Here is a 26,265-nt window from a genome sequence, read left to right as displayed (position 1 = left end):
ATTTGAAACATTAAATACGTCTTGTGTCATTAAGTTTGCTAAAGGATAACTATTAAAAAACCATGAAAACATAAAAGAGCTGTTTTGCCATTTTGTCTTCTATTTATTTGTTTATAAACCACACACGCCTTCAAGTCACATTATATAAGGACAAAAAAATAACCAACAAATTTAATTTTAACAATATTTAAATAAAAACAACAGCTTTATTTTGTGAAGATGGAGGGGTATAAATCAACCCTCAATGACCTCTACTATTTCACCTCATCTCCTTTTTATCATTTGTCCAAATTAAAAAGATGTTATCCATGGCCATTGCTTCCATTGCTGCCTGGTTCACACCCACTGTTCTCTTTTGTGCTACTAATATCATAATCGCCACCATTTTCATAGCTTCAAATACCACCCACAACCACCATGGCAATAATAATAATAATAATAATAATAATAATAATAATAATAATAATAATAATATTCATGACAATCCACCCACTAGAAACATATCCAGAGTTTCTTCTTTCCTCGAACGAGCCAGATCAATGAAGTTTACTTCCTCTGAATATGAACCCACAACGACTCCACTCGCTCAGTCAATCCATGATGACCCACTGAGTCAACCCGCTCACTCTCCTTCTTTCTTCCAACGAGTTACGTCCTTCAAATTCTCTGAATCCGATTCCAACTCACCTGGTCATGAACTCGCTCGTTCTCCTTCGATTATCGAACGAGTCAAATCATTTAGATTATCCTATGCTACTTCGGGTTCTACCCAACTTGAAACTTCCGGGTCGGATCCGGGTCATTATAAATTCTCTGAATCCAACTCCAACTCAGACTCACCTGGTCAACTCGCTCGTTCGCCTTCGATTATCGAACGAGTCAAATCGTTTAAGCTCTCCTCAGCTTTCGACTTCGGAGCTACTTCTACTGAACCGGAAACAACCGGGTCGGGTCCGGGTCATAACCCGGAGCATAATAATAATAATAATGTGATGAAGAAGTCACGTAGCGAGCTGAGGATGGCGCCAAGCGACAGTGACGACGACGGCGAGGATGTTGACGTGCGGCGGCCGGCGACGACGAGGGAGAGGCGGAGGGATGACGTGGACGAAGAAGTGGATGTAAAAGCCGAACATTTCATAAGCAGGTTTAGACAGCAGTTGAAGTTACAACGACTTGAGTCGTTTGTGAGGTATAATCAACGGCTCAACCGCTGATCGGAAAATAATAATAATACGACTGCTGCCGCTGCCGAAGATTAAGTGCTTGGAATTCTTTATTTTTACCTTCTTATAACTTATGATAAATTAAAAAAAAATATTTGATTTTCTGTATTACGTGAGTAGGAATGTTGATAAGTTAAAATAAGTAACATGTTCGTAACTATAACTTCTAGTTGTAAGTTATAACGAGGTAAAAATAAAGAATCTCGAACAGCCCCTAATAATCTAGGTTTGTCGTGTGTTGTAGACTTGTATCTGTTCATTGTAGTGTCACATGCTCTGTGACATGTGAGTAGTGGCTAGTGGCTCCGTACACTTTTTAAAATAATGTATGTCTTAAAAGTAGTTTGTCAACGTTGTATTTATTTTTATTATTTTATTATGCTACACTGGACGAACAAAAGAATTGATCTCAACTATAAAAACAATATGACACTTTTTGATAGTTGATATAAATCTATAGGTAAGTTACTAAGTTTGGTTATGCTTTTCATTGACTATCCCACCACTCCAGATTGACTCATTCCAGAATATAAAGTACATAATGATATCATGTGAAATTTACTTGTTATCGTAAAAAGTTGAACTGAATCTTACATCACTAAAGATATTTTACACACCAGCCATTTTCTGAATTATTGAAAACTTTATGCTCATGTGATGAACACTTTCTTTTATTCTTTTTATAGGCTATGAATATGCCAACATTGTGATATGTAAAAGATAATTTTACTATCTAAAAACACTGAACTTGTTATTGGTCTATTTATTTTTCTAATTAAAAGTTGCTAAAAATGTTTTTTTCTTGGGCAAAAACCATAAAAAACCAACCTACTTTCTGTTTTTTCTTGTTAAAGTCCCTCAACAATTTTTTGCACGTTAAAGTCCCTATACATGTTAAATTTGAACAAAAAAATGACATAATTTATTAAAACAATATGGAACTGATTTTTTTTGCTCACATATTGGTTTTTCTATCTATTTCACCATATATGCTCATCTCTCCAAATTAAAGTGCACTTCTCTTCGACACTTACTAGTGACATTTTTTTAATCCATTTGTAGATCACTCTTCTAGTCGATAGATAATATATGTACATACAAACACACATTACCCATTTATGCAGCCAAAGTCGCCAACAATTTGCCGAATAAAATAGCGTTTCTTAAGTTTACTCGAGTAATAGGGTACAAACTGTCCTTATTGCAGATTTCATAAGTTTTGTATCAATTAGAGTTTTCATTTTTTTTCAATCATTAGTGTTATCAACTTAAGAATATAAATTCTATAAAACCTGCACACCACTATTGATTTTGAATTAAACAATTGATTTGTAACTGCTTAATGCTTTGACTATTATTCTTAAGCGAAAAAAAAAACAGCTTCATATTGTTTATAAAAGTTATGTCATATCTTTGTTCAAATATAACATGTACAGGGATTTTAATATGTAAAAAATTGTTAAGGGACTTTAACAAGAAAAAACAGAAAGTATGTTGATTTTTTATGGTATTATCCTTTTTTTTTCTTCACTTCTTTGTTCATCTTTATCCAAGCTTCTCAAGTCTTTTGTTTAGTCGCAAAACAACATCTTAAATAAGGGGTCCCTTCAAACTGAATAGTGAATACTGCTTGATTATTCATTAATTTGAAGGTTTGTGACTTTTCGTATATGAACCACGGATCCCCATTTATGATATTAGACGGCCTAAAGTTATCCGATTTAATTTTTATTGCCTGAAACATCTTCATAAAAAATCCAAAGAAATTAACCTGAAATATCGAGAGCCTCATGTATAATTCTACCAATTCAAAAATTTTGATAACTTTTAAGGTTTTTTATTACAACTTTAACTAGTTAATTAAATAGAAAATCAATATTACTGATGTCATAAAGCTGACAAAGTAAATAAACCTAATAAATTTTCCTTTTTAACGTTTAACATGTGAAAGTTGGTATTTCATGTGATCATTTTTACCATTTGGTGGATCATTTGACGTCTTCATGATGATTTCATTTTTATCCACCTCAACAAGCATCGATATAGTCTGTACGTTTGATTCGATAGTTTATTATTCTTGTCTTTGGCTCGTTAATAGAAATAGAAAAGTGAATATTGTATGGGTGAATTGGTTACACAATACTAGGTTTTTTTTAATTGTTTTCTTTTCACCTTGCAAGCTTGTTGCTAGACAGTGTGTTATAAAATGTCAGTTGTTCAAAAAAAAATTGTTAATGATAGAAATATTCAACAAGAACCAAGCCAGAGATGTATATGATAACAAACGTTTGACACTAATAAATAAACTGTCAGTGCATGATGACAAATTCAAACTAAACATAAGATCACCCGTAATGGGTGCGTTGTGTGTTGCGTTAAGGAGGAAAACGCGGGGGTTACACCGCCCCCCCCCCCCCCCCCCCCCCCCCCGCGTTATGCAATTTTTTTTTTGCTACGTTGTATACAAAACGCGGAATAAGGGCACACAAATCAAAAAAGTAGCCGTTGGGTGGGTTTGGAGCCGTTGAGATTTTTTTTAAAAGAAATATATATATTAATTATACTTATACTATATAAACAAACCAAACTTATTTTTTTAACACGCTCCTTCTACTTCTATACCAATTTATATCTTTTACACAAATATTTCTACCAAAATGTTTCCAAACAACAACCAAAATATTCTCGGTTTCGGCCAATATGCCCGTCAAGGCAACCAAAATCCACAACCGAACCAATCTACCGCCCCGACGCCAACCGTACCCGTCCCGCAAATGTATGACCCGCAAATGGCCGCGTACATTGCACTTCTACAAAGCTCTATGCCAAATGCGGTGCTCGGTTTCCAAAACCCAATGACAAACATTTTTGCGGGTTCGGGTTCCCAACCCGCCCCGGAGACCCAACCCGAGGTCGAGTTCGTGCCGGAGACACAACCCGAGGGCGTTTCGAGTCAACGTGGACGTTCGAAAAAACACGTAAAGAAGCCCGCCGGCAAACCTCGGGTTAAAAAGGCGGTGATAGCGTGGAGTATCGACGAGTGCGTACTATGTGCTCGTGCTTGGTGCCAAATATCGGAAGATGCCAAATGCGGTAGGTTTTTAAAATGCATATATATATTTTTAAATTTCTTATAACAAACATTAAACTTGTAATGTTTTTATTTTTTTAGCGAACTATCAAAAAACGGGGGTATTTTGGCACAAAATTATAGAGAGGTTTCACAACCTTGGCGGGGACTCGCGTCGAGAAAAAGATTCGTTACTGTCGAAATGGGGCGACATAAACACCAAATGCATGGCTTTCCATACGGTTTTCTCTCGGATGAATCGAACTAGGAGTAGCGGTGTCTCGGATGCGGAAGTCATGGATAACGCATTGGTTGAGTTTCAACATAAGGTCGGCGGGACCTTCAACTACTTTGGCATTTGGAAAGACCTATTGAGGTTTCATCCAAAATGGGGCTTGGTGTTGGATGCCGAAGCCGAAGGTGGTCCGCGTAAAAAAAAGTCCAAAACACCGTCTTCGGTTGATCCAGACACGCCCCGTTCCGACGCTCGAAACTTCAACTTAAGCGATAATGACCCCGTGAATACTACCGACATGCCTCGGCCGGGGGGTAGAAGAACCAAAAGCAAAGGAAAGGGGAAATCGTCGTCGGCAACGGGTTCGAATCCCGAACTGGAAAGCCAATTCCAATTAATGCACTCTCGACTCCAAGATTTACACCAACTTGGAACCCAACGACTTCAAGTAAATTTGGACGCCGTCGACCTACTTCGAAGGAATGAGATGGACAAAGACATCGAGATTTTATCAAACGAGCTATCTGAAGACGACCCGATAGTCCAAACTCTAAAAGCCAATCGACGAGCGAAAATTTTAGAAAAATATAAATGAGTTTTAGTTTTATTAGTATTATTTATGTTTTTTTATTTTAATTTGATGTATTTTTTTTAATTTAGTTTAATGTATTTTTTATTTGGAAGTTTAATGTAATTTTTAATTTTATGTTAATTTATTTAAATGATTTAGTATTTAAAAAAACAAATAAAATTAATAATGACTGGGCGCCACGTGGCGTATAACCCCTGGTAGTGGAGAGTTATGACTATAGCCTGTTTTTGTACAAAACCATAACTCTGACTGGGCGTCACGTGGCGCATAACCCCTAGTAGTGGAGCTTTATGACTACACATGGTCTAAGTATAAGTATATTCTAATTCACTGTTATTGGCTATTCCTTAGTATAGCTAGGGAATAGATATAGATTTACAAGACGCCTAGACTAACTTATACCACCTTAAACTCTAAGGAAACTCTTGATCATTTAATTACTATTTGTAACATTCCAAACTATTTGCCTAAAGTATTATTATTGTTATAATCGAATGATTAACGCCTCAAACGGTCCGGTTCTGTGTGAACAATAAACTAATTAGTTGTGAACAACCACGTCACACTGGTCTCTTAGGTGGTAGTCCGTACAGGTGAGGAAATGCAGGTCGCGTCACCTTGACTGTTTGAATCACCTATAAGTATACGCAAGTTATTGTTTTCATACTTGAGTTTGATAGTAGAGAGGACCCCATTTTTATAGTGAGACTAACGGGTGTCATCTTAAACTTATGTAGGGGCTGGCCAATGTTATTCTGTCCACTCGTTATCATACAAAGTCGATAGAAACAATTAATCAACTAAGATAAGGCCACATGAGGCTATCATTATCATTTTTTATGTTTTAATAAAAATTAATAAAACTATAAATATTAATGAGTCAAGTCAGTATAATACTGAGCCCTACCAAAAAAAATTAATTTTACAACTCGGCATGTGGCCTTCAATATGGCATTAGATTTAACTTTTTTAAGAATTTCTTTAATTTATGTGAATTTATTCTTTAAAATTGTGAGTGTTTAATTTCTCTAAATTGGTAAGCAACCTTAATTGTTTGTTTAATAACATTTTGGTTTTTTATTAACAACAATTATTTTAACGCTTACAATTCCACTTTACCTTAAAGATGTAAGAATTTCAAACGACTTTCAAATTTGTTAAAAGGTCAAATATCATACTATTCTATGAAAAATTAATATGTGTACTGTTAAAAAAATGATTTTAATTAATACAACCATATGATTAGTATAATTAATATATATTATGTTAAGTAGTAATTTATTGTTATATATATTTTTTTTCAAGAAACCCTTTTATATATAACCTTGTTATATTTAATTTTTATTTAATATTACGAAAAACTAATCCACATTAGGTGAGAATTTGACTTTTCATAAATTATGGATATATTGTTTTCTCATTTAAATGAGATTGGACCAATCAAGGCATGCACTAATGTACTGACATGTTCATTGAACTAGTACGTAACTAAAAGACAAGTGTGAATAGAAAATTTATTGATTTCTACTCTATGCGAGCCCCATCACTTATTTCCGTTATTCCATTCCATCCCATCCCATCCCATCCCATCCCATCCCATCCCTCATGTATTAAGTGGTGCAAATCACATAGACGTAATATTTAAATAAATAAGAAATAATAAACTTGCGGATTAACCAAATAAAATTAAATAGATCACTGCAACAAAACTTGATTCAAATATATTTTACAAGTTAAACTAAACTTACAATGTAATCGAGCTACTTGATATTGCATCGTTAAAAGTTCGAATCGAACTCGAGCATGTAAACGAGCTCGAATTTTACTCTTTGAGCTCGAGTATGCTCGCAAGTCTAAACAAGTTTATTATTTATATAAATTTACTTAATATATATTTACATAATATTTATTATTGAATATTAAATAATATAAAAAGTAAACAAACAATATAAATTATATTTATATATAAACTTTTATTATAAGTATATGATCTTTTTATATGTATATCAATATATTAATAAATATTAAACGAGTCAAGACGTCAAGTCCTAGCGAAACATGAGAAAGAAAAAATTACTCATCTAGCCTCAATTTACACCAACAAATTAAGTGCAAATGTCCCTTCAGGGGCATCCAATAAAATTGTAATGATGATAGAAGATTAGCATGTCCCGTGCATAAGAATGACGCACACAAATCTAGAAAACATAAAGGATAAATGGTATAAAAAAACTTTAAAAAAGGGTCTCCAAAAATGGCTATAAAGTCATTACCAAACTACTACCAAAAATGTCATTACCAAGTGAGGTGGTTAGGAGATTTATCTTAGGGTTACCCTATGTGAGTCTTATATTCGAATTCATGCTTATGTGTGCGCTCTTAAATATGGAAAACACCACTGTAAGTACAATTCAAACTTATGTAACGGAGTTTGACTAGCATTATGATCATTTGGGAGAGACACAGTTGTCACTGCGAACTGCGTCTTTAAAAAGTAAAACAACTACAAATAATACTAACGTTTCAAACCCGTCTTACTGGTGACTATGATTTTCTAAATTAAGGCATTCAAAAGATAGATCCAATATGAATATGATGATAGACTTTAAGATGGTATCATAACATTTTTCTTATTAGCTCACAGAGTCACAGGTCATATTTTAGGTTTAAGTTTTCTAGATTAAAGGGTGTTAAGTCTTATACCATAACTGTAAAACTCTACCTCGAGTAAGATTGTCGTGTCACTTATTAAAAACAAATGAAAATTCAAATGTCATTCCATGGATGTTTAAAGTGTTACAATAACTGAAGGAATACATAACATATTTCATCACATTATTGCTAGAAAGGTACTTTTAAACACTCGAGCATTCTTCCACTTATTATCCCCCGTTATCTTGATAACACGACATACAAGAAGGAAAATGTATGTATGATAGAAAATTGTTCAGTGAATGGATAGAAAGTTTCAAGTATTAAAACAACATGTTTTGCTTTCATAAAAGGCTTATGAAGAGGTAGGTCCCCGCAAAGCCCAGTTGGACCCGCAAGACACACATTGAAGAGGTACGTCTGCGCATAGACCAGCTGGTTCCGCAGGACCCACCATGCTCAGAGAGAAGACCTTACACGCAGTAAGCCAGCTGTTCCCGCAGGAAAGCCTCCCTTGGTACAGTACCCTGCCTGTTCCCGCAGCTATGGGTACAAGCCAAGAAGGAAGGCTACCCGCACTAACAGTAAGGCTACACGCATAAGACACTAACTCTTATACTTCAGTAATGTCACCTGAAGAAGGAATGAGCAAGGCGGGAATATTCCCGCCCAAAAGAGCCAGTCCGTACGCTTCTGGAAAATCTTTTGTACTATACCTGCCAAGGTATGGACAAAATAGACAAGATCTGACCAAAGCAGCCCATGAATCAATCACAGGGTGACAGCTCACCGACAATAGTACGAGGAGGAGCACGCTCCAGTACAAAATGTCACTATCAGCCGCTGCCTACCCACCAACTCCCATCGTGGCACGTACATAGCCCGTAGTTGGTGGAAAAGGAATATTATACAGCTGGCTGTACCTGCTTGGAAACCTACCTTCGGCTATAAATACTCCAACACCTTGGAACGGTATCATCATCTCATATTATCTTATCTTCTCTCTAGCTATTTCTCTCAATATACACTTATATTCAGAGCAATCTAGTCTGATTCTCACGCCGGAGGGTAGTCACAAGGAGGAACCCCCCCCCCTTCTCAGTGACGAGCTCACGGTGTCTGTTTTGCAGGTCAAGAAGAATAACCATCTTTGCCGGACCTAACCCTCGTGGGAAACATCTACTTAACCCTAAAATTATCCGTAATCTGCCGGGGTCATTCAGTGTTTCTTCATGTTAGATTTCAAAATCGTTTAAAAGTTTACAAATACAATTAAATTAAATCATATCATAAGTCATATTCAAGTCATAACTAATGCTTCAACTTATTCGCCCATTACCTTTGAATAAATTATCTTTATTTGGCTGGCACCTCCTAATCCAAAAGCCCCAATTAAACATATCACCCTTTTTTCAAACTCTGAAATTTTATAAACAACCAATGCCAACGAAAGACAAAACAACCCACGAGCTACCTCCAAAATCCTGAGAGCAACACCACAAAACAACACAAAGATTTGCATAAAAGCAAATATATCACTAAAAAGGGTATAATGTATGCATGATACTTAAAATATATATGATATTTTTAAAGTTTTCTAGCGTTTTATATAAAATTGTCATTACACAAAAGATTAAGGTTGGGTGTGTCATATAAAGTTAGGTGATTACGGTGAGAGTTTGTTTGTAAGACCATGTGTGTTGGTAGGAGGAGAATGAGGGGAGAAGTGTGCCACGTGACGCTCAGTCAGCAAGAAGATGAATTGTATTTTAGGGGTTTAGTGGTGTGAGAGAAATTGAGTGAAGATGTGTCATAATTTTAGTGGTTATATGAATAAAAATAATAATAAAATTGAGGTGGGCCCCACCATTTCAGCCGAGAAATATTTCTCCATGGCTTTACTTCTCGGGGGTCGGGGGTGGGGGGGTGGGGGGGGTGTTCCTCTGACTTCTCCCCCATTCTCCTTCCACTTCACCACCACTACAGGTGGTTTAATAGAGCGGCTTGAATATTTGATGTGTGCTCATAATTTGAAGTTACTCCACAATCAATTAAAATATCTTTGCTTCCGTACCTAAAGTATTTTCCTAAATCACTTCTTGTTCACTTGCTGAAAGATAGAGAAGGCTTTCTAAATGAGATTGACTATCACGAATATGAAGGCTAGAAAGATGCTATTTGTTCGAAGAAGATCTCAATCTATGTGCATTAAGTTCGAAGAAGATCTCAATCTATGATAAAGAAATGATATTGTTAATTAAAAGATAGAACAAACCGCATTCTTTAAACTTCCACTTTCAACTGATTTTGTATAGATTTCTTCAAACTTATACATTGAATAACTTTGGTTCCCACGAGCTCGACTATGAAGAAAAATGATCATTATGCCCTCAATAAAATAAAACCCGTAGAGTAATCTAGGTCTTAGCATAGGTCATTTTGACGTGATATTTAGACGTGTTAATGCTGAAACAAAACACCAAAATTAGAGCTGCTATGAAGTTGAGGTGAAAAAAAAACGGTTCCGGACCCGACCCGTGGGTACGGACTAGCCTTTGGGTTTCTCCTCGGACCTGTTGGAACCGGTTCCACCAATACATGGTCAAAACCCGACCCAACCTTATCCAAAACCTGATAAAAACCCGGCGAACCAAATTAAATATCTGACCATACACGGAACCGGTTTTTCCGCCTATCCGATTCCGGTTCGAAAAAACACGATAGCTGGGCTTTTGGGCCGTACCAATATAATATAACCCATTAAAGTTTGTTCCTGATACGATAACTTGTATTGCATATAGTACAACATCTATATGATGAATGAAATCCAGTTCCTCATACAGTACACTGTCGCACTTGAATTCGTCTCACTTTTATTATCATTTCTTCACCACACTACACCAGGTAATCTTTTAATTCATCCCTCTTATTGTTTCGCTACCTTAAACTGTTTAAAGATTTTTTAAGCTTGTAGAATGGTTAATGGTAGGATATAAATCAATCTTAAATGGTTAGTTTAAATTGAAATCATCGAGCAAATATATGGCAGAATTAATAGTGTTTAAATCTTATATTATTAAGAAAAGAAAAAGGGCTTATTGGATTTATGTGTTAACAAAGTAAACTGCTTTTGCCATATTCAATTATATTTCCTGAGATGATTATTTGTATTAACGTGCTAAACGTGAGAGTCAAGTAGAGTAACTTGTATATATAATATAATTACTCTACTTGATTCTCATGTTTAGCGCGTTAATTTCATTTGTATTTGATCCAAACCCTATGTATATATATATATGCCCACCACCTATTTGATAAAATGCTTGTCGTCGTCATCATCATCATCATCATCATCATCATCATCATCATCGTACTCAGTATATCCCACCAATAGCAATGCTATGGTAGGTTCTGAGGAGGGTAAGATGTAGACAGCCTTACCTCTACCCCATAGGGATAGAGAGGCTGCTTCCGGTGAGACCCCTGGCTCGATAGTAGTTTTGCATCAAGCCTTGGACATAAGGCACATAACACTCAATCATCGGGACACCGGCTGATTGGTGCATGTGCCCTTGTCTTTCGGCTATCAACGCCACCACATGATGCCTTATTAACCTTCCGCCACTTTTAACGTTATTTTCACGAGATTAGTAAAATAACGTCAAAATTAGTGCAATTTTCTTTTGCCCACCCGAGGGTTCACACATATATACATTATTTGATAAAAAGCTTGTGTGAAAGATAAATAAAGGACTCATTACTAGCTGTTTATTTAAGTTTCATTTGATGCGTATTTAGATCATATCTTTCTTTCTTTCTTTCTGTTATAGACAAAGATACCAAATCCAGATTTGTTGGCTGTATTGTTTCATTGGATATACCAAAATGGTACGTATCAAACATGAATTGCATAAAGATTGCACAATTTGACTTTGTTTACATATACACAGTAAAGAAAAAAGACATCATAAAGCTAGGTACAACCTGTCGAACCTTTTCTAAGCCCAGCCCGGTAAGTAAGGTTAAAAAACCGGTTTTTAAAACATTGCGAGGCCGTGTAATATTTTATGACCATGTTTTGGCTTTTGACTAGTAATTATGTCCTTATCAAGCTTAGAGATTTGGTAGAATTATGTTCATAGCTAGTTATTTGATATGGCAATTTAATATGCATAATGTATTTATTTGATATGGAATTTATGTTTTGGACCTTGTAACTTGTAAGTCTCATGGTTCATGTAATCAGTGGCGGACCTATACCTATGGTGTAGGTGTCGGCCGACCCCTGTGAATTTTTTTTAAAGGTATATATATGTTAAAATCCCGATCGACTCTATCAAATTTGAACACCGACCCTCGTCCCCTGTGAAATTTTTTCCTAGGTCCGCCACTATTTATGATAACTTTCCTTTTTATGTATCTGCAGAATACAAGCTTCCAGTTACAAGCTTGATGGCATTGCAACTTATTGGTCATGCATTGTTAATTTAATTGGATAAATATATTTAGTTGTTGATGAAATCTTTATTTTTTTAATAGTGGATAATAATGCAAGAATTAGGCTATGGTGACCCAACCCGACTAACCGGATACTGATTAACCCGAAATCCAAAAATAATAACTAGATATAGTTAGAAATGAGGAATGAGATGTGTGAGGTAATGGGATGTGTGAGTTCTTTAGAAATGATAATTCATATAAGGAAATGTGATTTTTGATCAAATTATAGGTATGGAGATAGAGAACGGGATGTAAATGCTTAAGACCCCCATCTCTACGGAACACAATAAATCAATGGCTTCTTCATCATCACCATTTTCACTTAATTTCATTATCCCACCCGCTCGAACAAGCTCTTCAAACTTCCAATTGTTTTGCAGTAAGCAAATAATTCAACATGACACCCAACAAATTAGCCCCAAAAAGAAGAACCCAAGAAAACCAAGACCAAGTTTTTCAGAACAAGTTCTTGACAAATGGTCTCGCAAACCCACTTCATTGGGTGACAAATTCCCATGGCAGAAACAAGAAATAAGACAACAAGAAACCAAAACTGCAATCAATTTCATAGATGAAGAAAGGGTGTTAGATGATTCAAGAATCGGTAGCAACTCGTTTGCGGGTGACTCAGTGAGTTTTGATTCCATACAAAGTGTAAAGCTTGCACCTTGGGTTCAGAAAACTAATACCCAGAAACAAAGTTTTGATTTTGAAGATGGGAAGTCACTAAAAGATAGTAACAGTGGTGAAATTGGTAATGGGTTTGCTTTATCCGAATCAAAAACAGTGAGTGACTCGGCGAGTCGCAAAGCTGTATATAAAAGAAGTCTTGAAAGGGTTTTTGTTGAAGATGATGAACATGTTACAAATAATGGTCAAGAAAGTCAAAGGGTTGAGAGGGTTCCATGGGAAAAAGAGAAAGATTTGTTTCGGGATAGTAGTAATACACCGTTGGCTGAGAAATTGATACCCGAGTTCGAGTTGAAGAGATTGAGGAATAAAGCTGGGAGAATGGTGGAAAGATTTAGAGTTGGTGTGGCTGGGATTACACAGGAGTTAGTGGATTCAATACATGATAAATGGGAAACCGATGAGATTGTGAAGTTGAAATTTAAAGGGCCTGCTGCCATGAATATGAAAAGAACACATGAAAGTTTAGAGGTCAGTAGCTCGGTATTCGCCTTTTGTTTGGTTATGATTTTCTAATAACTTAGGTGCAAGATATTAGATTTAAAGAAATAGGCGAGAAATTGTCGAAAAAACACTGAATATCTGAGATAAATGTATAATTATCTGGGTAATCAAATATATTATTACTTACTCCCTTTGACCTTCAGTAAGTCAAAGCTTATATTCTTGATGGATTCTTAAAATATGTTTCATAATCGCCTCGTCTTTTGCTTTCTAACAGAGTAGAACGGGTGGTTTAGTGATATGGAGATCAGGCAGTTCGGTTGTATTGTTCAGAGGAATGGCTTACAAGCTTCCCTGTGTGAAATCGTTTACAGAACATGAATCAAAGCATACAGAAAACGAATCATCAATAAATTATGCGGGTCGATATGTTAAGGATCTTTCTGAAGAAGAATTGTTAGATTTAAAAGAGCTCAATCTCGTTTTAGATGGATTGGGCCCACGATTCAAGGATTGGTCAGGCCCTGAGCCACTACCTATAGATGCAGATTTGCTTCCTGCTTTGGTTGAAGAGTATAAACGTCCTTTTAGACTTCTCCCGTATGGGACAAGACTCGGTTTACGAGATAAGGAGATGACCTTTATTCGTAGGACTGCAAGAACAATGCCTCCACATTTTGCACTCGGTATGTACAAGCTTCCATTCTGTTATAACTTATAACCTACCCTTATGAGATTTGTTCATTTTTTATTCTTGATACGTTTCTTGTCTTACCTTTGTAAAAAGGTTGAGTACCCTCATTGTTTCTTGAGCAATACTTAATTCTTGATGAGTTTATTATTCTTTTGTTGTCAAACGACTAAATTACCCTTGATTGCCATAAAGGAAGAAATAGAGATTTGGAAGGCCTTGCAGTTGCAATAGCAAAGCTATGGGAAAGAAGTTCCATTGCAAAGATAGCCATCAAGCGAGGTGTGCAGAACACGCGTAACGAAAGAATGGCGGAAGAGCTCAAGGTTAGATTTTTGAAATTTATTTTTCTTTTAATGTGTGTGCTTTGTTTGGTTAAAAATGACTAAAATGCCTTTGGGTCGTTTGATTTAGAGACTGACAGGAGGGACTCTGGTCTCCAGAAACAAGGATTATATCGTCTTTTACAGGGGTAATGACTTTTTACCCTCTAATGTCACAAGGACATTGACTACAGCACAAGAGCTAAGCATTAACCGCCAAGAAGATGAAGACAAAGCACGAGAAAAGGCATCAACTTTTATTGATTTAACTACTAAAAACGCTGTTAAGGGCCCGTTAGTTTCCGGGACCCTAGCGGAGACCATGGCGGCTACATCAAAATGGGGAACCGAGCCTAGCAGCGAGGAGATTGAGAAAATGAGGAGGGAAGCAGCCGTTGCCAGACACACTTCTCTTGTCAAACTTCTTCAAAACAAGCTAGCCCTTGTAAGTTGCAACAACTTCCCCATCCCTCCCACAAAATTGCCTATTTTCCCATTGCCATTGTTATAAAGATAGATTATATCATTTGGTTCTTGAGATGGGGCTTTTAAGATCCCCGTCTCATGGTTCAAGGGTATTTTAGTCATTTCACTCCTCCATGAACTTACCTATTTCTACATTCTCATAACTATAGCCTATAAAGACTGAGTATATCAATTTGGGTCATGATGATTCTTTTATCTCATGACCGAGGGTATTTTAGTCATTTACATATTTCACGTGATTGCAGGCTAAAGGAAAGATAAAAAAGGCTGAAAGGGCACTAGCAAAAGTTCAAGAATATTTAAAACCATCCGAACTTCCTACCGATTTGGAAACCCTAACCGACGAGGAGAGGTTTTCTCTTCGTAAGATAGGTTTAAGTATGAAACCATTCTTGGAATTAGGTAAATACATTTTCCCACCTAGATTATTTTCTTTAATCCTTTTTATATTATTTTGAAAAAAAAAGGTTTAATAATGTTTAGGGAGGCGGGGTGTTTTTGATGGTACGATTGAAAATATGCACCTACATTGGAAGTATAGAGAGTTAGTAAAGATAATGGTGGATAGAAAAAGCTTTGCACATGTGAAACATGTGGCTATTTCTCTTGAGGCGGAAAGTGGTGGAGTTTTGGTGTCGGTTGACAAAACCACCAAAGGCTATGCCATCATTGTTTATCGTGGAAAGAATTATGAACGTCCAAAGGCAATAAAGCCAAAAAATCTTTTGACTAGAAGGAAAGCTTTAGCTCGAGCAATTGAATTGCAAAGACGCGAGGTAGGTCTATATCCAATAATGTTTCTAAGGGGATAAAATCATAAAATATTAAAATATGTTTATAGTTCAAAGATTAGATAATGACTAATGATCATTGCTTTCTGAATGCTTACAGGCTTTAAAGTATCATTTGTTGGAGTTATCAAAAATGATTGAGAAGTTAAAATCAGAACTTGTATGGTTCATGGAATTCTCTGTAACTTCAATTTCAATGGCATACAAGGGTATTTTTGTAAATTATCATGAACTGTTGGTTTTTTGGTTTTGCAGGAGGATATGAAGAGAATAGATGAAGTTGATGAGGAGACATTGAGGTCAAGGATAGAAGACGATTTAGGTTCCGAATCAGAATCTGATTCTGAGGACCATCATGCATCGGGAGAGGTAATTGTGAAACAAAGCATGTGCTAAATGTTTTGAATGATTTAATTGTGTGTATGTTGTTAATAATGATGCTTGTTATGTATGCCGTTACAGGATGAAGAGGCATACCTTGAAACATATGATGATGGTGAATAAGCTTCTACACAAATCATGATACTTAAAAAAGTTTATGTACCATGTAACCGAAACTGAGTAATGCGATCCATAGCATATCATATCATGTGTACCTCACTGTTTGAAATCTAAGATGAATATTGTACACAACAGTCTTAACACTTGTATAAAAGAAATTAGTTTGCCAATCATTTTTTTTCTAGGGGTGTTAATTGTGTCATATTTGCAAGTTGAATCCAAACACAATCTTATACACAACAATCAAAACAAACAGACTGCAACTTAGAAAACTTAATGACAACCGACTGTTTTTCATTCAAAACTCAAATATACTCTTTTAACATCAAAAACAAAGATACCATATTTACAACATGGTGTAGCTCAAGCGCTCATAAATCAAAGCAGCCTTCATTGGCATCTTTTCATCTTTCAGGTAAGACTAGTGACTAGTTTAACCACATTTAAGCCAATGGAATTAAGAGAGAACACGTTACGAGGGCCAAACCAGTCATTTCTCAAGCCTCCACTGCAGTCACCTCTTCATCAGTTGAATCAAGGGCAATAATGTCTTCAGTATCTGTTGCTTCCGCCTCTTTTTCCTTTTTTGGTTCCTCAATAAGCTTTTCCCGTAATTTGGTTTCTAATTCATCACGCACGGTTAAATTCTCAGCTAAGTAACGCTTGATAGCATCTTTACCACAAAACTTTTTATCTTCCATACTGTAATATGCACCTCCAGCTTTCATAATAAACTTGTGTTTAAGACCAAGTTCAATGAGTTCTAACTCACGGCATATTCCCTTGCCAAACTCGAGCTCAAATTGTGCAGTTCGGTAAGGCGGAGCAAGCTTGTTCTTTATAACTTTTATCTGAACTTGGCTTCCAAGTGTCAATAACACATAAAACAACATGAAATATACTCAAATTCGCAAGATGAGATTCAAATAGACAGTAAAAAACAGTACCTCTTCTCCCTTTTTGACAAGACCTATTCTCTGAATATTTAAACGGATTGATGCGTAAAACTTCAAAGCGTTTCCGCCACAGGTCACTTCAGAGGGTCCACCAAATCCAAAAGTAGCCAACTTTGACCTTACCTGATTAGCATTTAAGCAAATATCAAACTATCAATGCCAATGATTGAAAATGAGTCAGCGATAAAGAAAGATCGTATTTTTTTACCTGATTAATGAAGATCAAAATAGTTTGTGATGTAGATAACGAATGACTCAATTTACGAAGTGCCTGACTCATAAGCCTAGCTTGCATTGCCATATGTGCATCACCCATCTCACCGTCAAGTTCACTTTTAGGGACAAGGGCAGCAACCTGATAGTGCATTATCAAACCATAATCAGAAAACAAAAGGTTGGTCAAATGTATGCGTCAATGTATGCTAAATTTGCATCCAATATTCTTTAAAAAATCCTAAAAATATTAAATAAAGATTAAACTTACACTATCCACAACAACATCAACTGAACCACTTCTGATAATAGTATCTACAAGACTCAAAGCCTGTTCACCACTATCCGGTTGTGACAAAAGCAAATCCTGAGTGTTAACGCCTATAGCTTCAGCTAGTGACGGATCAAGAGCATGCTCAGCATCAACAAATACACAATAACCAACAAAAGATTACAAAAAAGAAAATGATTTTCTGCATAAGTCGGTATTCAAAAACATAATTTACTTTCTGAAAGACTTAGGAATTAACCTCCTTGTTTCTGTGCTTCGGCAATCACGTGGAGAGCAAGAGTCGTCTTTCCAGAAGCTTCTGGACCATATATCTCCACTACACGTCCCTGCATCAGCAAAAAGTACTTAATTATTATATGGATTTCGCATTTCGACTGATACATAGGGGTACTCAAGGTCGGATCGTTCAAAAGCTCGAAACAAGCTGAGCTTATTAAGTTTTACGTCTTTTGGACTTCTATGTATTAATTTTACACCGCACAGTCGAGCTCAAAATATACTAAAAATTATTTAAAACATACATAAATTAATTAATAAACAATAAACGAGTCAAGCCCGAGCCAATCCCGAGCTTGAAAAAATAACTCGCAATCCGAGTTTGAGCTTTAGAAAACGAGTTCAAAACGAGCGCAGCTCAAGCTCTCGAAAGTCAAAACGAGCCAAGATCGAGCCTAGTTGAGCTCAGGCTCGGCTCATTTACACCCCTACTAATACATATAACTAAGACCATGTGTTTAAAACAACTATGCAAATATAAATTATATAACAAAATACCTTTGGGAATCCACCAACTCCGAGCGCTATATCCAATGCAAAAGATCCTGTAGATACCACTGGGACTTGTGTAGGAGACGCAGACTGACCAAGAAACATAATAGATCCTTTTCCATGAGAAGTATTAATTTGATCAATTGCTTGCTTTAGAGCTAAGTCTTTCTTAGACAAATTCTCCTCACCAGAATCACTTCCATCCGACTTCGACTTCTTTTTACCTAACCGTTGAAAAAAAAATCTTATACCCGTAAGCCCATCGCCATCGAATAAAAAACTTTACATGTATGTTTCGTAGAAAACTTTGCATTTCTGCATAACCCTGTTTTAATCATTATAAAATCTATCTAAGCACTATCCTAATTTAACTTATTCATAAAGTTTCAACCTTATAATTTTATTATTTAAATCATTCACACATAACATTGTAAAGGTTCAACCTTTATAAGCATTAAAGTATGAAATGTAGGAAACAAAATCATATAACCTTTAGATGAAAAGCTATTAAACTGAAATGTTGATCCCAGTAAACATCTGTTATGGGCCTGAACATCAACCTGCATATACAAAAATAAATAAAATTAAATGAATACATGATTGACACAAATACAGTTGAAATTAAAGATGAAACAGTACCTCAAAATAACACATGAGCGTTTTAGAATTGATATGTTTCGAAGTAGTCTTTAGATGAAAAGCTATCAAAGCCATTGTTGTATACTACAAGATAAGCTTTATTTAGGGTTTAAGCAGATTGTTTTTGCCCTCTTTTGTTTTGAGATTTTGAGAGGGAGATTGATTGGTTTGATTTTAGGGTTTATGGGTTTTTCTCGTTTTTCCCTCCTTATGTGTAATTACAAGTATCATCCTTTTGTTTAATCATCCAAACTATATGCGTATTTGGTGCGTGTTACTCGTACGGACTAATATTGTCTGTTTTGTTTACATAAAGTTTACGTATTTGATTTAGTATTTCTGAATGAAAACTTCTTAAGACGTTACCCGCATACTACACATTTAGTGATGTTTTAGATGTCATCTCACTAGTACAAAAACACTAGATAACGCGGTTTGTGAAAACTTTTTAAGACGGTTTAGATGAGAACCGTCATATTTGAGATTTAAACCGATTTTTTAAATTAAATAATTTATCGAAACCACCTTATTTGATGGAATCGTCTTATTTGATAATTTGATATAAGCGTCTCATTTGATTGTTGAACTTGAACCGTCATATTTGATATTTAAACGATTTTTTAAATTAATGATTTTATAGAAACCGTCTTATTTTGATGAAATCACCTTAATTATTTGACAATTTGATCTTACCATTGTTTAAATTAAACGTCATATTAAGGTTGCCATGTATATTTTCCCTCCTTGATTTTAAATATAATGACGTCATATTACCTATCATATTAAGATTCAAGTAGTAAATTAAATAAGCTTATATAATTGAAGAAGGTTGTTTGTATCCATGTCTTTGACCGACTTGATGTGTCAAAGAGCCTTATGTCAAATCTAACTATCTATATAATTGTCTACCATAAAATCCTACGTGTCGTTCTCAGGTTGCTCCCCCATCCCTTCAAAGCCACCAGATTGCTTGATTTCTAAATAGTGGTCTCTCATTGATTTAGCCCGGCTTGATCCGTTTTCGGATACCATCTCTCAAACGGGTTATATCAAAACCATCGGTGATCAGTTCTACAAAGCCTAACCATCTTCCTCCCCATCCTCAGTAATCGTCTCAAGGTAACCCTAATCCCTATTCTTTTTCAACATCGATGCCAATTGAAGGCTCTCATGTCTGATTCGCAACTGTCCTTCCCAATCAAAAGTATATTCCTTTGTTAATTAATCTGTTGATTTCTTGATATTTAGTTTAATTATACATAAAAACCTAAACCGATTTGATTTTTGGTTTAACTTGAACATCGATGAGGATTTAAGGTCGTGACTTCTGATTCACAAGCATCCTTCCCAATCAAAGGTATGTTCGTTTGTTAACCGGTTGGTATCTTGTAATGTGCCTCGAAGTGTATTTATTATAAGGGTGCGTAAAAAAGCACATTTGAATATATCGTTGTAAAACATTTTGATGTATTGTTAAAAACAAATTAAATATGTCTGTTTGTTTTTTTAATATATATAAAACTTTGTGTGCGTGTACTATTACAAAAGTTGATTATGTGTTGGCTAACTTAAGTGTTTTGATGCGTGGAAGCTTGATGTGTTTGCAAAATTCCATAAATACTATTATGTATCAAAACTCAAATGTATTTGTGAGCTTTTTGTCAGATGATCGATCATGTAGACACCGTAGGTATTTTAAAGCATTAGTACTCCAAAATGCAAGTTTGATGTCTCCTTGTAAACTGTTGCATCAAAGTACTCTACGGATTGTATGCAATGTTGTAAACCTTTGCATCGAAATTCATTACACCTACATATCAAAACTACACCGTTTGATATATGATTGTAATTGATGCACCTTTTTTGAACATGTGAAATGTGTTTGATGTATTTGTGCCTCCTGTAATTTTATACTTACCATTTTGTTAAAATCATTCCTTGAAACCATCTCTTATTGTTGAGTAGTTGCAAGTCTTGACACTTTCTTACACAAGATTCGATACATTATACAACATTAAATATATTATAAAACACGAGGGCCGGATTAAGATATGAGCATTTGTATCAAACTTATTAGCACTCATTTGAAAAGATCCTTTCGTGATTCCTACTGAAGATGTTCATAGCTGGTTTGGTCGTTTTCAATATTTATGGAAACTGGACAAGACTAATAGATATGAAATCCAAGAAACTAAAAGACCTGACTGAGTTGGTCGGCCTGACTGGCCAAATCGTCATTTGTTGTGACATATTTCATCCTCATATTAACATCTTCATAATTATTTTTATTAGAATTTTATGTTGCGTGTATGGTTTAACTTTTGGATATTCACGTTTCATCAACTAATATACAGTTTACAAGAATATAATTTAAGTTTTCGTAAATATTAAACTTATTTATCAAACAAAAACCTATATATAACTTTGCAACCATCATTTTTTCTTAAACTAAGGCTATGTGGTATACATTCACGTTTCTTAACTCCATATGGACACCAAATCACATGTTTTACCCCATTTCACTTCACCTCATCATAATAAAATTGTTTAACCCCTATTTACTTATCTTTATTTAATGTAAAATTGATTTTTTAAATTATTATGCGTGTAAAAGATTTTAAAGTCTCTTAATATTATAATCAATCTTGCATTTAACGTCATTTAACCCATAAAGGAAGTGGCATATATTGTCGACTCAAGTTTTAAATAGTTGTTAATATTCCAGTGGTTATAAAAAGCCCGCCTGTTGTCACCTGTATAAAACTATTAACTACTACAACCGCTTTTTGATTCACTTTAACTGATTACCAAATTAACCACCCATCTTCATCCTCTCACACTCTCAAAGCTTGTTTTAAGTCTTTCATGGCGGATCAATCGTCATCCGTTTTCCTTCACAAGAAACTCGATAAAGGCTTCAATCTCGCAATTGGGTTGTCGAAATCTCTCGTCGAAGACGGAACCCAACTGGGTTTATCTCCAATTCCACCTTCAGAGATGAATAATAAGAGAAGGTGTTTGGACAACAAATGTGCACTGCAAGTTCAAGTCATCGATGACACAGCTCTGATCGGTACCACTGCTTCTGTTACCAGGTTCAAGAATCGTTATCAGAAGTACAAAACTGATGTGGGTTTTCAAAAGAAGGAAGAAAATGGTGGTAAGAAGAAGAGGAATAAAGGGTTTAAGAAGCAGCAGGTAAGGTGTTCGACGAAATGCCTGAATGAGAAGAAGGTTAAGGGGTTAAAGGATCATGTGGTTGAAGATAAATGTGAATCTAAGAAGCAGATTCCAGAGGTGAAATTTGGGTACAAGGGGTGTAGAAAGATGTCTGCTAATGCGAAATATGTTTACCGAAAGAAGGAAACCGAGAAAGTTGAAAACCGGATTCAAGAAACCGATGTGAGTTTGAAGGTTTCGGATGAGGATGAAAAAGTTTCCGAAACTGTAGATGAGAAGGATGTTGGGCTGAAACTAAGCCCGGAAGTTGATGATGTTATTTCAACTGAATCTGAAGTTGAAAATGTAAGTGAAAGCACGATTGTTGAGTTCAAGAAAAGTGCGTACACAAGGGCGGAAATGGAGGTGCTTAGGTTCGTGGATGAGCCGGGGCAAAGGGCCAAATGGGCTGAGGTGTACGGTGGGTTTGGACCGTCGGTGGCTAAGGAGTACAATGAGCTTGTGGCTGATGCAAACAACGTCAGGCCGACACAAAGGTACAACCGTGTGGTAAACTGTGGTTCGGGTTGTGGTTCTAGTCGTCATGCAAATCCTATTCTTGCTACGCCTCCGGTTTTACCTTTGTGTTCGCCATCGAATCATAGGAAGTTTGATCGTGTGGGATCCAGGGTTAGTTTCAACTGAAGTGGTGTTAGTGAGATGATGGAATGCTAGTTGCATATGTGAATGGATAGGTCATAATATCTTTGTTGTATTTTGTTGTTCATGATTTCATTTGACATGTTAAGAGAATGTAAATGATTGTAGAGCAGATTGGGAAATTTGTGCATATTGTAGAAAGAATAAGTGTGATCAATAAAACAACTACTTGTTGATTGCCAAATTTTGATCAGATATTCAAATTCTTTAGTGATATAGATGAATGAACAAGTTATAGATGATCTTGTAATATTATTGTTTTAAAAAAGACCATATTACACTATAACCTTTTGGATTGAAAGATGTTTATAAAATGTTATATATAGTCTATTTCATAAAGAATAGTTTTATCAAAGACGGGTCGTATATTAAAATCTCATTAAAGGTTAGTAATACATTGCTACTAATTAAGGGTGAACCGAATGGAACAAAAGATGGAGCTGGTACCAATCCGTACCAACGGGAACACCATTCTGCCCTAGGCGATACGCAAGCCAATTTCATCCCTAGCAGGTTGGAGCCGACATCGGAAAAAAAGAAGTAATGGTGTAAGATGTGTGGAAACACCGTTTTGGTACCGATGAGAGGAGCTCGGGATAGCCATATTTATAATTAAAGTACTTTGGATTGGTAAATAGTTGTAAATAGTTTTAGAGGATAGTAATTTTTTTTATTAATAAAATGAATGATTTGTTTTATTAAGTTACTCTTGATTTTGTTTCATTCATATAATAATTACATGCAACAAAAAATACCTTAGAAGTGAATTAGTCCATCCCCTTGACGAATAACGAGTGGCATAAATAAGCTGCTTCCAAGTTCCCGCATCACTTTAACTATATTAGTTTTGGTATTTTGATGACTTATTTTATATACAATTAATATGCTGTTGGAAAAAATAATACAATTAATATGATATATGACGTATTCTTGTACACGTAGAAGCATCGACGGGCAAGTGGGCAACGAGAGTACTGAGTAGTAGTTGTCTTTGAATCATCTTGAATTGTTGATATTAATTAGCGGGCCATGATCTTCTAGGTTAAGAGTAGTACTGATGTTACTAGTTATTTGCTATTATTTTCTTGCAAAGCTTCTATCATTTTTCTTTGTAAGGCTAGCTATAAATAGCACATTAATGGTCTATGGATGAGATAATCATCAACATAAATCGAATGAACCATGTTATATTTCGTGATAGGTCCTAAATGCGATGAATGAATGAATATGCTATAAAACGGGATAAAATAGGTGTATGTGTTTTTTTTGTTTAGTGATATTTGTTGGGTTTCAACGGTGGTTCGGAACGAAAACGATCAAGTATTTTAAACCCGTTTTAGTTAATAGTTCGTTTCAATAGATATTAATCAATATTAATATACAAACATATAAACGAGTTATAAAAACGCAGCGGAAAGATTATACGAGTAAATGAACCAAAATCAAAACCCAAGACCCGGATCCGATTACAACGTTAAACGAGTACGATTAAACATATAATAAAACAACCATAGATTAGTTTATCGATATACCTCGGTTATCGAAACCGGGAAGACACCGAGGGCTAACGAGATGAGCTAGATGACACAATCAAAGAACCAAGAACTCCGGCGACTCAGCGGCGGCGGCGGCGGCTGACTGTAGCGGCGGACAGCGGCTGTGAGCAGCGGGCAGCAGCTACGACGTGCGGCTGTAGCTGGAAAGAGCAGCTCCGGCGTCGGACAGCTGCAACTGGCCAAAGAAATGAAGACAGCGGAGCTCCGACGACTTGCGGCGGTGGTCCGGTGACTTAGGATGGCGATGGTGAGTTGCAGTGGTGGTGCTAAACAACTGTACAACAAAGCAGTTATGGTACCACAACAATGGCAGTTGCCGGAATGCTTAGATGGCCGGAAAATGACCTCGCCGGAAAACCGGGTCGTCGGAAAACGGCGCCGACAACGGCTGAATAAGATGGAGGTGATTAGGGTTTGTTGTTTTTAAGGTTATCCATAATTAGAATCATATTTATCTATTTATAAGAATGATATTAGGGTTTAACAATTAAACCCCATTGGGCTTTAAGCCCAAATGTTAAATGAAAGCCTAATCCACCAATTTATCCTTTTATGTGATTGTGTCGGGCCCAGTTAACGTTTAAGTGGGTTTATATTTCGTTGCCTTCGGTGTAACTCATACCGGGTCACATTCGGGTCGGTCCGCGTTAACTTGACCCGAACCAACCATTAAATCCAACAGTCTCCCAGTTGGATGGATTTGGGTCAAGTATCACAACGCCAACAGCCAGAGGCGTTCTAGCTACACATAGCTGTCCCCAACCAAATATGACATTTTTAAATCAATAACCAAAGTATCTTGGAATACCTTATTGCAAGATAATGAATTTATAGTAATCGTTGTCATCTATCCTTTCTGTATAAGACATTAATTGAACAATGAGACATGGATCAAATCAATCTCATATAGCGTTCAATTATTGTAATTCTCGATATAGAGTCAAAGTGGTCCAATCAAACACACAATAAGTTTGGGTGAGGCCTCACACTTTACCAGTTTGAATCAACGAGGGCGCCAATATGTCTAACTGTTACATCTTAATGTAAGAGTACAAAATCTCATCTTGACTACATACAATTCCCACTAAACTCCAGAACAATCCCAATCAATGCATTTATGGCTGGCAGTTACGCAACAGCGGTTGACATGATCAAAGAATATTCCTCGGTAAACGAAAGTTCTAATATGTATCTCAGGTCTAGGATACTAAATGAGCATACTATTATCAAAACATCTTATGATCAAGATCCATGAAGATGATTTGATGCGAGTTACATCCAACGTCATTCATAATGAGGTCTGTGAGTTTGGAAGTCAACTGCTTGAGTCCAAAGTCAGAATAGTCTTAATTCAGAATCGTTCCCACTAGTCTGACCGACTACGGATAATTTAGAATACAATATTCACGGATTAAACGTATTATAACGAACACAGTTGTATTATTCAACATTTGCATTTAACCATTAAATCAAAAGTGAACTGAAAAAGTACAACTGTTTAAATGTTCATACATCCAAATACTAAATCAAAATAAACACTAGCAAGTCTAAGCCCGATAGCATCCGTATGCTTGTCCTGAGTCATCGGCTTAGTGAACGAGTCAGCTAGTTTTTGATCTGTGTCTACTTTGCTTATTATGATGTCACCTTGTTCCAGTATTTCTCGTATATAGTGGAACTAAAAATGTGCTTGGCCATGTGATGATAATTGGGCTCTTTGGCTTGAGCAATAGCACCTGTGTTATCACATATTACGTCGAT

General features: G+C 35.9%; 3 protein-coding genes and 1 non-coding gene across 4 annotated transcripts; 3 read left to right on the top strand and 1 right to left on the bottom strand.

The window, feature by feature from the left end:
• Window positions 1-267: 267 nt before the first annotated feature.
• On the top strand, window positions 268-1,242 carry LOC143630188 (uncharacterized). Its single transcript, XM_077099265.1, has one exon. The coding sequence runs from the start codon at window positions 300-302 to the stop codon at window positions 1,215-1,217; it is 918 nt and encodes a 305-aa protein (XP_076955380.1). The 5' UTR covers window positions 268-299; the 3' UTR covers window positions 1,218-1,242.
• Window positions 1,243-7,240: 5,998 nt separating this feature from the next.
• Window positions 7,241-7,342, top strand: LOC143630258 (U6 spliceosomal RNA). The gene has a single exon (XR_013153136.1). It is a non-coding gene; the product is annotated as a U6 spliceosomal RNA (small nuclear RNA).
• Window positions 7,343-10,611: 3,269 nt separating this feature from the next.
• LOC143630246 (CRM-domain containing factor CFM3, chloroplastic/mitochondrial-like) lies at window positions 10,612-16,364 on the top strand. The gene is made up of 10 exons (XM_077099314.1): window positions 10,612-10,679; window positions 12,505-13,436; window positions 13,687-14,095; window positions 14,296-14,426; window positions 14,515-14,868; window positions 15,155-15,311; window positions 15,393-15,685; window positions 15,801-15,860; window positions 15,956-16,069; window positions 16,163-16,364. The coding sequence occupies exons 2-10, from the start codon at window positions 12,531-12,533 to the stop codon at window positions 16,202-16,204; spliced, it is 2,466 nt and encodes an 821-aa protein (XP_076955429.1). The 5' UTR covers window positions 10,612-10,679; window positions 12,505-12,530; the 3' UTR covers window positions 16,205-16,364.
• Window positions 16,365-17,654: 1,290 nt separating this feature from the next.
• On the bottom strand, window positions 17,655-19,106 carry LOC143630187 (DNA repair protein recA homolog 3, mitochondrial-like). Its single transcript, XM_077099264.1, has 3 exons — window positions 18,921-19,106; window positions 18,437-18,654; window positions 17,655-17,988 (listed from the first exon to the last, which is right to left on the bottom strand). The coding sequence occupies exons 1-3, from the start codon at window positions 18,994-18,996 to the stop codon at window positions 17,896-17,898; spliced, it is 387 nt and encodes a 128-aa protein (XP_076955379.1). The 5' UTR covers window positions 18,997-19,106; the 3' UTR covers window positions 17,655-17,895.
• Between the last annotated feature and the right edge of the window lie 7,159 nt (window positions 19,107-26,265).

This window comes from Bidens hawaiensis, unplaced genomic scaffold (genome assembly GCF_021521415.1).
Source record: "Bidens hawaiensis isolate Kalapana, Puna unplaced genomic scaffold, B.hawaiensis_p1.1 tig00005588_1, whole genome shotgun sequence".
Classification (NCBI taxonomy): domain Eukaryota; kingdom Viridiplantae; phylum Streptophyta; class Magnoliopsida; order Asterales; family Asteraceae; genus Bidens; species Bidens hawaiensis.
This window is presented reverse-complemented; position numbering and strand designations above follow the sequence as displayed.